This window comes from Orycteropus afer, unplaced genomic scaffold (genome assembly GCF_000298275.1).
Source record: "Orycteropus afer afer isolate SDZICR_OR568_19922 unplaced genomic scaffold, OryAfe1.0 scaffold00191, whole genome shotgun sequence".
Lineage (NCBI taxonomy): Eukaryota > Metazoa > Chordata > Mammalia > Tubulidentata > Orycteropodidae > Orycteropus > Orycteropus afer.
The window spans coordinates 1,006,114-1,020,950 of NW_006921778.1; the positions used below are offsets into that span (position 1 = coordinate 1,006,114).

Consider the following 14,837-nt stretch of genomic DNA (forward strand, 5'->3'; position numbering starts at 1 on the left):
AGATGTAATCCTTACTGCAGACTGTATTCTTCAGTCTTCATCAGTAAGTGCCTCAAGTCATCCTCACTTTCAGCAAGCAAAGTTGTATCATCAACGTATCTCAGGTTGTTAATGATTCTTCCTCCAATCCCGCTGCCACATTTTTCTTCATATAGTCCAGCTTCTTGGATTATTTGCTCAGCATATAGATTAATAAGTATGGGGAAAGGATACAACCTGACACATTCCCTTCTTGATTTTAAACCATGTATCATGTGCACATGATAGGTTTAAAAAAAATCAAGGTACTTATTTGTGGCTAAGAAGGTATCCTAACTTTGCCACCTGTTAACTTTAAACTGCATATGGACATTCTTATAGCACACACAAATACATATGTAGGACTATCATCTGCCAGACCTATGCACGGTCATGGGTATGTTCCCATTCACCTATCTATACCTGATCTTCTTACCTGTCTATCTGTGTATCCACCCATAGATTAGTGTTTGCTATTACTGATAATACAGTATTATGTATGGAATAGAATTTGCCTTTATTGTCTATACCTCTTGTGCACCTCTCTGTGTCTTTCCTTAGTGATATTGTGCTAGTCACATACTTTTGTTATGTTGCTTTTCCCTAAATAATGTATCAAACCTGTCTCTTAACTATCCATTTTTCCTCCCTTTCCCTCCCCTCCCATCCCTGGTAACCAACAAAGAAATTTTCCTTTCCTATGTAAACCTTTCCTTGACTTTTTATAATAATAGACTCATACAGTATTTTTCCTTGTATGATTGACTTATTTTATTCAGCATAATGTCCTCCATTTTGCCCATGGAATCCTTCAATATTGCAACTCAGGGCTTGAATTTTTCTTCAGTTCTTTCAGCTTGAGAAATGCCAAGCATGTTATTCCCTTTTGGTTTTCTAACTCCAGGTCTGTGCACATTTCATTATAATAATTGACTTTGTCTTCTTGAACTGCTCTTTGAAATCTTCTGTTCAGCTCTTTTATCGTCATTTCTTCCATTTGCTTTAGCTACTTTTGCTCTTGAGAGCAAGTTTCAGAGTCTCTTCTGACATCCATTTTGATCTTTTCTTCCTTTCCTGTCTTTGTAATGACCTTTTGCTTTCTTCATGTATGATGTTCTTGATGTCATCCCACAGCTCATCTGGTTTTCGGTCATTGATGTTCAGTGCTTCAAATGTATTCTTCAGATGGTCTCTGAACAAGTTAGAATATAATCAAGGTCATATTTTGGCTCTCATGGACTTGTTTTAATTTTCTTCAACTTCAGCTTGAATTTGCATATAAGCAATTTATGGTCTGTTCCACAGTCAGCTCGTGACTTTGTTTTGGCTGAAGATTTTGAGCTTCTCTGTTGGCACTTTCCACAGATGTAATCGATCTAATTCCTGTGCATTCCATCTGGCAAAATCTATGTGTAGAGCTGCTGTTTATGTTGTTGACAAAAAATACTGCAATTAATAAGTCATTGGTCTTGCAAAATTCTATCATGTGATCTCAGGTGTCATTTCTATCACCAAGACCATATTTTCCAACTGCTGATGATCCTTCTTTGTTTCCAACTTCCACAATTCCAATCACCAGTAATAATTAATACATCTTGATTGGATGCTTAGTCAATTTTAGACTGTAGTAGTGGGTAAAACATTCAATTTCTTCATCTTTGGCTTTAGTGGTTGGTAAATAAATTTGAATAATAATAGTATTAACTAGTCTTCCTTATGTTGTTGTTGTTACGTGCCATCAAGTCAGACCTGACTCATAGCGACCCCTCCTTGGGTTTCCAAGGCAGTATCACTACAGAAGTATTATCCTATCACTGACAGCATTGTATTGCAGGATAGATCTTGAAATAGTCATCAAAAGAAGGTAGAAGGAATATACAGAGTCACTGTACAAAAAGATCAGTCAGTCTTCTTACCACTGGAGCTGGAACCAGAACAAAGTGGGGCAGCTAGCCAGATAACAGGGCACTCAAAGGAAAAGGGGGAGGGAGGGCAGGCATTTTGCAGTCTCTGCTGAGGGAAAGCAAAATCTCCATTGCAATATTTCAACTTTAAAGCGAATTTGAGGATTTGCAACAGAGTGGAAGAATTTTCTGCTTTGAAACAAAGACATGTCATCCCAACTATATAGCATTGTACAGAAAGAGCATTAGGTCAGAGTGACTGAAGAAGATGAACAAAGCATGAACAGTAGGGGGAAACATCTGAAGTGGTTGATTACATTCATCAATACCTAATATGGGGAGATTGAACATTTGTATCAGAACTCCAGTGTACATAATTTATAGCTTCCTGTATGTAATTATGCACAAGTAAATTGTAGCATAATCTCTGTATGTTCACATTTCATAGTATAACAGTAATTACTTTAATTAGCCCTCTTGTCTGTCATTAAAAATTGTATATTAACGTCCTACCAGAATGAAAATAACATTTTCATTTCACAAATGGCTGGGACCACATTTATCACGCTCACTGCTATATCCTCAGTACTTAGCTAAGTGTAGATCTTTGTCCTGTTTTCTGGAAGCCTCAGACCTTTTAAACACCCTTCCTATGTTTGGGGAGGAGCTCTGGTAGCATAGTGGCTAAAGCACTTGACAGCTAACCAGAAGGCTGGCAGTTCAAACCCACCAGCCACTCCTCGGAAGGAAGGTTGGGCAATCCTACTTCCATAGTGATACTGTCTCAGAAACCCAAGGAGGGGTCGCTATGAGTCGGGGCCAACTCGATGGCACATAACAACAACAACATGTTTTGGGAGTTTCTCACTTTACAAATCCTACCTGCCCAAAACAGAGGTTAGAAAACTAATTTCCCCACCTTCCTTGCAGCTAGGCAAAGGCATATGACCCAGGCTTCACCAATCAGATGAGCTCACAAGGGCTTTTTTTTATTTGGAAGTGAGCAACATAAGGAAACAGGCTTTACCTCAAATCTAATTTTTCTAGCAAGACTGACCACTGAGGCATCCAGCTTTCTTTTCTAGTAAGTTTTCCCTGAGCATTCTCCACCCTTCTCCAGGTGGCTGGGTTTGGAACCTCTCCTCTAGGTCTACTATTTCAGTGTACTTTCTCATTGCATTATAATAATTGGCACTGTTTATTAAGTTCTAGTCTTCTGTAGCAACTAAAGTAATACTAGCTTATCTTACAAACAAACAACAGTTGATGATGAATTGAACACAAAAGAGGTTTCATTCTTAATCACCTAAATCAAAACGAAGTTCAGGATCAGCAGACAACTCTCCTGCAAGAGATGATTCAGGGAACCAGACTTCTTCCATCCTGTGATTTTACCCTCTTCACGACATGGCTTCAAGGGTGCCAAATGTATCTGAACCAAGCCAGAAGGCCCAGGGCTTCGAGGATTTCATGACCCAAGTCAGGAAGTGATACTTATCGATTCTATTCACATTCTGTTGCCTAGAACTCAACCACATGGCCACATCTAACTGGAAAATATAGTATAGCTTCCTCTATCTTTCTCCCAAAGTAAGAGTACATTGATACTAGAAAATCATGATCAAGTGCCATGTCTTAACTCTGTATTCTCACTTGCTTCCTTCTTGCTCAATTGTAAAAAGAGATCACTAGGGAAAAGGTTAGTAATACAGTTACCCTGTGTAAATCACAGACAGATGTGACTTTGAACTGGGTTTTCTTTTCTTGGCTCTCCAGTGCTAATTTAAAAAAAGCATTTCTGTTTGAGGGACATATATTCATTGAATAGTTATTTCTGAATGCTTTTCCTAAAACCGCTTTTATCTCCAGACTCCCCATGTGTCAATTCAAGAAGGAAAGTGCTTAGTATGCAGCCTGGGCACCACATGTGTTCTGACATGCTGGCACATGGAAGGGTTAGGAGATTTCAAATCATTGCCTTTTGGCCACACACAGGCTACTGAAGGAAACATCTTCTTTCTATTTCCCCTGCCTCTCCTGGATCTAGGTGCCTTGTCAGCAGCCAGAGAAAGCTGGGAATACGACTCAGGTGCCAGGGACCTCCAGAGCCCAGACTTGCAGAGTCAGTCCGCCCTGCAGAAGCTGCTGGAGTATGGTGGAAACTCTCTGCGTCAGCAGACCGCTTTCCACAAACTGCTCACACAGCCTCCATATTTTAGCAACTCTGTAGGAGGAAGCTATCTAGAGCTGGCCAACACAGTGAGTACTTTTTGGTTCACAGAACACATCTTTAAGCCTGTCTCTAATCCAGTACAAATATTTTTAATTTGGGCTCCAGGGGACATGTCAGATATTGTCTTTTTCATTGGACTAACCCTTGTATCATTTCCAGCATTGCTAATAATCTTAAATGCTCCAGAGTGCCTAGCTGATTATCTAGCTTTCATTATTAAGGCCAGGTAGACTCCAAAAAGGTGTTTTGTTTAACTTGTACAGATTTCATTACTAGAAAATCTGCAAAATCTTTTCCTCAACTAGAGTACTTCTGTGGTACCAGACATTGCAAATTAATAGGATATACTCCTTTCTGCTCCTTAGTTTACACTTTACTGGTTTGAAAAAGAGAGGAAAATATTTTAATCAAAAGTTGATTATTGTTACAATTCTCACACTTACAATTTGTTATACAGTGAAACCTGTGAGAACTGGAACTCAACAGGACTGCCTTTTTGTTCTGGGTCTTGTGAGTTTTCCACTTTGACAGGGTGCAGTGTTTCTACTTTTCTATCCTTCATTTTAGTGGAAAATATTTGTTTTAATTTTTGAGTGGTGGTTTCCGCCTTACACAGATTCCAGATTTTACAGGTTTTACTGTATGTCTCTAAAATACTTATGAAAAAAAAATAATAATTAAATGATGGTTCATTGAAACACGCAGAATGTATATTTTAAAAGCTTTAACTCCACAGTAAAGTTTTGCACACTCACTAATGGTGACCCCTAGATAAGAACTGGGCCGTAAATAAAAATTGAGGCAATGAAGTCCTATGACATTGATTATATTATTTATTCTAATTTTTCACTGAATTGAAAATACAGAATTTAAAACTCACAGTTGAACTTACAGACCCTTAATGATTGTCCTTGTACCCTTTGGTGGAATGCATCTTTAACTCCAGTTATTCACCCATTTCTTATATCCTCATCATCTGTGGTATGACTTTGGAGTCCTCCTATAAAGGTGGAATATATTTTTCTGTCAGATCTGCAAGAAATAATAAATGACTGTTGTTTTAAGCATTGTGCTTAGAGTGGTTTGTTTCAATAGCAATAATTAACTTAAGGTCTCACAGGGGTCTATGGGGCCCAGTTTAAGAAATTCCCCTTTTTGGTGTCCCAAGAAAACAAATACCTTCTCTAAACTACACATTTGGGCAATTTCTTTATATACATAATCACAGTAAAAAAAAAAAAAGAGTTATGTTCCTTCTAAAACTAAGTCTGAATTGATAAAACTTAAGTTCTGTTTGTTTTTTAAAAATAAAATAGCTATTAAGTGTAGTCCATCCATGTCCAGTTAGGAGTCAGAAACTGCATGGTGATTCACACAGGGGAAGTTTAATAGAATTATTTGTGAGTGATCAATATAGTGGCATCGAGGAAGAGAAAGACAGAGAGGTACGTGAGAAGTACAGACAACAAAGATGAACCCTTTTGCACATATAGTACAGTGTGCTAATGACGGCAAACACCGGTATATGGGGGGATAGATGGGTGGACAGGCTGAAATATTAGGTATCTATATGAAGTGGAGAGTGCACCCAAGAACATGTATAGGGTTGGCAGACAGTGGTCCAATAACTTTATATGTATGATCTGAATTCCCAGGTGTATAATGGGGCTGACAAGGGGCAAGGTTGTAGTCACTGCTTGATCATAGCCAGCTACCCAGAGGGACCAAGTAGTTGAACCTGTGGGCTCAGGACCATAGTCGCAGAGGACATCAAGCTCAATTGGCATACCATACTACACAAATCATTGTTGCACCTTCTACTGTGGCGAGTAGTGACTGAGATCTTAAAAGCTTGCAAGCTGCCATCTAGATGCAACGACGGGTCTCTCCTTGTCCAGAGCCAAGAAGAATGAAGAAAAAAAAAAAAAAGAATTATTAACTAGTAGTAGCTATTGCCTGCTAAGGAGTAAAATATACTCTGAAGAATACAGTAATAGCACATAGAACAGTTACTACCTCTGAGACTAAGGCAGAATACCTCACCCAAGGAAGGAACAAATTTAGAAGAGATTTAGACCTCAATGGAGAGAGTTTGGCCCACTGGATGACAGAGAAGTTCCTTATGATGCCATAGGAGGACTGCCAAGCAGCAAACAGCCAACTTGCAAGGATACCACTTCCTGGACATATGTAAGAGTCACTGGTGCCCAAGGAGGTGCCAGCAGAATTCACTAAAATATGCCTGTTGCAATGGTGGCAAAACCCTCTGAGAAGTTCCCCACAGGGGTTCCACTGAAGCTTACTAAGTGTGAGTTCCACTGTGTATACTGCACACTGCTGGCTTTCACCCACCACAAGAACAAACAAAGGAGAGGTCCAGAGCCAGGAAGAAAATTCTTTTTCCGCCAGTGTCCATCCAGAAGCCTCTGTTGATGAAGGAGAAATGTTTACAGTTTCCAGCTTCTGTGTCTGAAAGCAGGTCAAAGAAGGTGGCTTTTGAAACAAGAGATTGATAACTGACACTGGTATTTTTAGCATTGAGAAGCTTCTAAGAGCTTCCTACACTAGCCCTTTACCTTTCTAATCTTTCCTTTCTTTCCTCTTACTACTGAACACTTATCTTCTTCTCTTTCTACCTGAGACAGTGGATATTATGACTCTGAGGCTTAACACACTGTTTAAAATACAAAGGCAACAAGATTATGTTGCACATAGAACCTTGTAGCTGTGAGGGTTTGATCAGAGAAGCAGAACAGCTACATATGGTAGCTGTTTTACAGATAGTAAAAGTCATCATTTTTCTCTCCCAGCTCCCTATCCTGTCTTCCTTTATATAAAAGGGCTTCACTATTAGGTAATTACTAATTACTATTAGGTAATTTTTCAATTCTCCTTCTGTAGTGTTAAGGTGCAATGATACTTATGGCAGTTTGCCAAATTCTGGATTATAAGGTGGACACCTTTGTTCAAGAGAATGTGTCCTGGCTTTGAGGTATATAGTAGAGCTGACAAAGGACAAGGTTGTAGTCACTTCTTGGCCACAGCTATCTATCCAGAGGGAGCAAGTAGTTGGACCTGTGAGCTCGGGGCCATCATCACAGGGGACATCAAGCTCAAGTGGCATAAAATACTACACAAAAACATTGTTCCACATTCTACTTTGGCAAGTAGCTACTAGGATCTTAAAAGCTTGCATGCGGCCATCTAGATGCAACAATGGGTCTCTTCTCATCCAGAGCAAAGAAGAATGAAGAAAACCAAAGACTCATGGATACAATTAGTCCAAGCAACTGGTACACCATGTGATCCTCAGCCTATATGACTATGAGACCAGAAGAACTAGAAGGTGCCTGGCTACCACAGTCAGCCACTTGGAGGGGGATCTATGTAGGAGATCCTGGATAGAGTGGGAGAACAATGTGGAACAAAACAAAATCATTTAAAAGGAGGGGGGGAAGCAACCAGGTTTGCTGGTCCCTGAGACTATGGCCCCTAGATCCCCTTCAGGTCTGGAATTTAACCCACTCCTGTGGCTTCCAGGCAAACAAAAGACAAGCATATGAGCTGAACATTTACATTAGGTAGATACGCTCCTTCTAGAGGTCAATCATGGAAGAATAGAAGGACTGTGTATGTACAGAGAGACAGCTTGTGGGGCAGGAGTACATGGGAAGGAAGGACACAGGGAAGGGGTGGCTATGGAGAGGAAGTGGGAAGAGAGCTGTTGCACTATGGGAGATTGCAGTCAATGTCATGGAACAAAGTGTACGTGAACTGCTGTATGGAAGATGAATTTGCTCTGTAAATTTTCACCCAAATCACAATAAAATTAAAGAGAGAGAGAGAGAGAGAATGTATCCTGGCTTTATAATTAGAGCAAGTCTGTTTATTCTGCTAATACCCCCTTCTGGGCATTGGGCATTAATCAATAAAACAAGAACATCTTTAGCACCAGAAAACAAACGCACTGTCATTGAATGGATTCTGATTCACAGCGACTCCCACTGGGTTTACAAGGCACTAAATCTTCACCAAAGGAGATTGCCTCATCTTCTATCCATGGAGTGGCTGGTGGGTTTGAACTACCAACCTTCTTGTTAGCAGTCAAATGCCTTAACCACTGTACCACAGAGTTCCTTAATCTTTAGCACATGCCATGCTTATTACTCCTTAGAGTTTCAGGGAATTAAGACGATACAAGTAAAAATATTGGATTATTGAGGAAAACGCTAAGAAGGGCCAAGAATATCTTCTCTAGTCTTGTTCAAGCAAACAAACCAAAAAACAGGCTTATTTAAAAAGTTCAAAACCTTGGATTGTCACTTCCAAATGATTGAAACTGAAATAAAAGTAAATAAATAGAACTTGATAACATAGAGAGAAGGAATTTTGGTGGTGCAGTGGTTAAAATGCTCAGCTGCTAACCAAAACGTCAGTGGTTTGAACCCACCAGCTGATCTGCAAGAGAAAGATGTAGAAAGATATAGCAGTCTGCTTCTGTAAAGACTCATAGCTATGAGTTGGAATCAACTCAGCAGTAGTGGGTTTAGCTGGTTATATACAGAGAATGTATTTGCCTAAAATACCAGCTATCTGCAGGAGAATGCCCTGTTTTATATGAGTTTTTCCCTAACATTTCAACTGATGACTTTATACTCACAGCCTATCTCATTTCCACACAGATGAAAGAGAAATGTATGTATTCTGCACCCTGCTGCTCAGTACTGCCTTCCTGTAGAATCCTCTGAACACTTTGGTTTCAGCTTTGCCCATATGAAGATTTAAATTTGTGCTTAAAGTTTTTTTTTGCAAAGTTAATTTATATTTTTAAAGAAGGAAAAAGACAGGTGTGATTTGTATAATTGAAGTGAATTTAAAACACTGAAACAGCAAGTTTTGCTACTTTGTTTGTCTAATAGCTATCACAAACTCCAAGCAGGTTTTTTGTTTTGTTTTGTTTTGTTTTCTCTTTAGGGTGGTATTGGAAGTTTAAAATTGTGTTCATTATCATGCTATTCTGCTACATGATCATAATTATTACTATAATTATTAACTTTATTTGATACAGCATTCCTAGTTATATTACTTTGGTGACTATTTCAAATCTACACCAATACAGAGGAATCAATAAAATGTGTGAATAAAGAAGGAATTATGTGTAGTAGTGGTAAGATAAATAGAAGTCTTGTTTTTGGTTTAACCACCTGATCAACTTCTAGTGTATCACATTAGTTTGTTTTCCTTTTTCTCTAACTCTGGGATACTGAGGGCATTTTCTTTCATTTGTTTGCTTTTTTACTTTTTTCAGCTGCCACTCTCCTTATTACATCTTCTTGTCTAGATCTGCTACCTATTGGGATATAATTTCTATTTCACTTTGCCTTGCTATTTCAGAGTTAAGTAGTTTGAAAGCTCCTAAGAGAACATATAAAAAAAAAATTGGAAATAAAGCAAAAAGATTACTTGGTGCTCTTTCAAAGTCTTATTAAATCATTGTTTAGTAAGTCCCCTAAGGGTCTTCTTCTGATGCTCCAGGGTTGTAGTTCTGTTTGGCTTACTATTTACTATTGTTATTAACTAGTATTTAGACTCTGCACATTGAGATGTTAATTTTGCAGAGGATTGATACGTTATCAGTGACTATTTTTGCTAGTACAGATGTAAATTATTTTTGTGCATTCAGAAAAGATAACCCCAAATGATACATTTCATTGATGCATTTGAATTGTGGTGTTGGCTAAGAACATCAAATGTACCATGGACTGCTAGAAGAATGAACAAATCTGTCTTGGAGGAAGTACAGCTGGAATACTCCTTACAAGCAAGAATGATCAGACTTTGTCTCTCATACTTTGGTTATCTTGTGAAAAGGAACCAGTCCCTGGAGAAGGATATCATGCTTGGTAAAGTAGAGGATCAGCAAAAAAGTGGAAGACTCTCGACAAGATGAATTGACACAGTGGCTGTGACAATGGGCTCAAGCATGGCAATGATTGAGAGGATGGCACAAGACCAGGCAGTGTTTCATACTGTTGTACAAAGGGTTGCTATGAGTCAAAACCAACTCAATGGCACATAACAATACAACAACATATATTTACTAAAGTGTTAAAAAGTGAAGATGTCACTTTGAAGACTAAGATGTGCTGCCTCAAACCATAGTATTTTCAGTCACCCCATATGCTTGCAAAAGCTGGACAGTGAATAAGGAAGAACACAAAATAATGGATGCCTTTGAATTATGATGTTTGTGAAGAATATTAAATATACTAAGGAGCTCTGGTGGTGCATTGCCTAAGGCATTTGACTGCTAAGCAGAAGGCTGGTGGTTCAAACCCACCAGCTATTCTGCGTGGAGGGAAGATGGGGCAATCTACTTCCATAAAGATTTACTGCCTCGGAAACCCAGTGGGTGTTGCTATGAATCAGAATCGACTCAGTGGCAGTGAGTTTGGCTTTTTGTTTTTTATGGACTGCGACGAGAAGAACAAACAAATTTGTCTTGGGAAAAGTACAGCCAGAATGCTCCTTAGAAGTGAGGATGGGGAGACTTCATCTCAACTACTTTGTTATCAGGAAGGACCAGTCCCTGGAGAAGGACATCATGCTAAGTAATGTAGAGGGTCAATGGAAAAGAGGAAGATCCTCAACATGATGGGTTGACACAATGGCTGCACCAATGGGCTGAAAAATGTCAGCAATTGTGAGGATGGCACAGGATAGGACATTGTTTCATTCTGTTGTACATAGGGTCCCTAGGAATCAAAACCAATTCGACATCACCAAACAACAGCAATGTATTTACCAACAGAGCCTTGGTGGTGCAGTGGTTAATCACTCGGTGGCTAACCTAAAGGTGGTATTGAGCCCACCAGCAGCTCTGAAAGAGAAAAGACCTGGCGATCTGCTCCCATAAAAATTCCAAACCGAAAACCTGTTTCCATTAAGCCAATTCTAACTCATAACAACCCTATAGGAGAAAGTAGAACCCACGGATATCCAAGGCTGTAATCTTCGTGGAAGCAGACTGCCACATCTATTTCTTGTGGAGCAGCTGGTAGGTTCTAACTGCTGACCTTTCAGTTAGCAGCGAAACCACTGTGTCCCCAGCGTTCATTTCCCATAAAGATTACATCCTAGAAGATCCTATAGATCAGTTCTACTCTGTCCTATAGGTTTGCTATGCATAAGAATATACTTTACGGCATGAAACAACAACATACATTTACTAGTTTCTTTTATCCTTTTTTGAATCAGCTCTAATGTCCTGCTGGGTTCCTCAGCGAATTAAATAAATCTTTGACAAGTGTTCACACTGTAGTTATATGAGAGTCATGTTTCTCTCTCTTTTTTTTTTCAAATTACATTTTAACATTCCATTTGTTGGTTTGTTTACTGGTAGTGAAAATAGAGAACTAGACAGGAGTAAACAAATACAATCTACTTCCTTAGAGATACCACCTTAGAAAGCCAAGGAGGGGTCGCTATGAGTAGGGATTGATTCCACAGCAATGAGGTTTTTTTTTTTTTTTTCTTTCTTTTTTTTTGGTAGAGGATACCCCTAGTCATTAGGAGCTCTGGTAGCATAGTGCCTAAGGCACTTGACTGCTAACCAGGATACCCCTAGTCATTAGGAGCTCTGGTAGCATAGTGCCTAAGGCACTTGACTGCTAACCAGAAGGCTGGCGGTTCAAACCCACCAGCCACTCCTCGGAAGGAAGGTTGGGCAATCCTACTTCCGTAGTGATACTGCCTCGGAAACCCAAGAAGGGGTCGCTATGAGTCAGGTCCGACTCGACGGCACATAACAACAACAACGACAACAACCCAAAGTCATTACCTTTAGATTAGGTTAGATCTAAACCTCTTACCAACTCTTTCCCATTCTTAGTTCCCTTAGAGGACTTCTAGATCCATTAATTCTGCTTTTTCAGCCATCCTTCACCTCATCTCCACCACTCTCATCTCTCTTCTATGAGAAAACACCCTATACAGTCTGTCTCCTCCCCCGCAATGTCTCTTACGTAGGTCCTGAATCTAGTATTTCTTGTAAAGGGACAGAAAGAAAGTAAGAGTTTTGTAAATGCCCTGTCTCCAGTAGCATCACTAGAGGGGTGGCGGTACAGACTGCGCCGCATGACACTGTCAGAGTGGTGACACCAAAATGACTATCTGTAAAATTTTCATGCAGTGTTTCAGCACAAATTTATTGTTTTTTATAAAAATATTCCTATAGTTAGTTATAACAAAAACATTTTTCGTAAGCCCAACTTATATGTATCAATATACCTAACCAAAACCAAACCAAACTCACTGCCATCGAGTCATATCCAACTAGTAGTGACCCCTTCTTGGGTTTCTGAGGCAGTAGCACTACTGAAGTAGATTGCCCAACCTTCCTTCCAAGGAGTGGCTGGTGGGTTTGAACCACCAGCCTTCTGGTTAGCAGTCAAATGCCTCAGGCACTATGCCACCAGAGCACCCTCAATATACCTACAAGGCTAAAACTCTATGCTAATTTACTTGTTGGACCTTCTAATGGGCTCCAGTCAGAGCTGTCATTATTACCCAATTACAATGACACTTTGAATCACATGACTTTCCACGTGCTACAAGCGCATGCTGTTGTTGGCATTGCTGCTAGCATTTTTATAGCTACCGATTTCATCAAATTTTCTAGTGTTTTAGCTACTGTATTGTGGTAATTAGTACTTGTGAATCTGTATCAATAAATTTTTTGCAATGAAGTAGTAATTAAAGGAAAAGGGCAAAATCAAGAAAAGAGTTCCACTCAGTTACTAATAATGTAACTAGTAGTGTAATTCAGTGTAGGAAGATTTTACAAAACAATTTTGTTGTTGTTGTTGTTATGTGCCGTCGAGTCAAACCCAACTCATAGCGACCCCTCCTTGGGTTTCCGAGGCAGTATCACTACGGAAGTAGGATTGCCCAACCTTCCTTCCGAGGAGTGGCTGGTGGGTTTAAACCGCCAGCCGTCTGGTTAGCAGGCAAGTGTCTTAGCCACTATGCTACCAGAGCTCCCCTAATACTAACAACTAATTTTGTTGTTAGTATTCATATAACCTAAAAGATACTGTATTTAAGTAATTTACCACTATATTTATCATGTTATTCTATGATTAAAATTGATAATAAACATTACTAAGGATTCTGTATGGTCTGGTACAGGAAGAGGTCCACGGGGTGACAACATGTTTTATTGCACTAGGTGACACCAACCCTAGTGACGCTACTGCCTGTCTCCAAAAGAATTTATTACATCTCCAGGGAAACTTGGAACTGGTAACTTTAAGCTCTGCCAGTTTTAAAAATAACATACTTTACTTCATTCCCTGGTCAGCATAAAGTAAAATGTGATGTACATATTCAACTAAACCATCCCTTTAATTAATACATATTGTTAAACACATTGCATTGAATTGCAGCAGTTGGCCATCCCCCGCATCCCCACCCTCGAAAAAAAGATATGAGAAAAGAAGAGTTATTCCTTTGGATATTTATTTGCCATTTGGGGGATTTCCACAAGTATAAAGACATGATTTATTATGGTATATTTGAATTCTTCATAAAGATTGAGTTGTTAAAAGTCTTTTACAAGTACATTTAAATCTCTCAGATAAGTTGCAGTCATAAATTTGAGATGAAGTTCTAATATTCTTTTGACATTATAATACCCTTGTGGGGAAGAACTTTAGAATTTGACAAAGGTCTTTTTTAATTTATTTGTGAAAATGAAGATGACCTTAAAAATTGTTGCTGTTACTATTATTGTATTTTATATAAAGTCTGCAAACACAGAATCTGTGGTTTAAGTTATTGGTTTCTTCTGGAGAGGTTTGCTGTTCTTAGCAAAGTCTAAGCTTACTCTAAAGAGGCCTGGTGGCACAGTGGTTAAGCACTTGCTAACCAAAGGTTGGTAGTTCCAACTCAACAGCCAATCCATGTGAAAAAGACATGGCAATCTGCTTCCATAAAGATCACAGCCTTGGAAAACTTGTGGGGCAGTTCTACTTTGTCCTGTAGGGTAACAGTGAGTCAGAATCAACTCCACAGTGATAGGTTTAGTTTGCTTTTTGGAAGCTTACTCTTACTTTCCCCCATCCCCTGATCTTAGGTCAGCTTCTGTTTCTTCTGTGTCTTAGTCACCAAATGGAAAGAGTGGCTAACATAGAGTGGCAGAGGAGTCCCCTCTTTTGTCCTCCAAGCTTAAGTCAGACTGTGAACAGATAAAATGACTCCTTACCAACAAATTAGCATCGACAAGATATACAAAAGGCAGGCATGCCACCCAACCTTTTAGTCTTGGGAATGAATGAAGAACCTGCACCAAAAAATGTTCATACATTTACAGAAATTGCGATTTCATGAGCCAGTAACATTTCAAAGGATTGAGACTTGCCAACTATCTATGTTGCCAAAAAGCAAAAGTAAATCTACCCATGATCACCATCATTTCCTAAAAGAAAGGACTCTTTAGCACCAAAGCTAGATGTTGTTGTTGTTGTTAAGTGCCGTCGAGTCGTTTCTGACTCATAGTGACCCCATGCACAGCAGAACGAAACACTGCCCGATCCCACGCCAGCCCCATAATCCCTGCTATACTTGATCCCATCATCGCAGCCACCGTATCAATCCATCTCGTTGAAGGCCTCCCCCTCTTT

At 39.4% G+C, this 14,837-nt stretch overlaps 1 protein-coding gene across 1 annotated transcript in view; it reads left to right on the forward strand.

The window, feature by feature from the left end:
* Positions 1-14,837, forward strand: part of MCC (MCC regulator of WNT signaling pathway) — a 712,607-nt gene that overhangs the window by 161,214 nt on the left and 536,556 nt on the right. Inside the window, exon 3 of the mRNA XM_007947572.2 lies at positions 3,970-4,181. Coding sequence (XP_007945763.1) covers positions 3,970-4,181 — 212 coding nt within the window. The remainder of the gene's footprint in view (positions 1-3,969; positions 4,182-14,837) is intronic.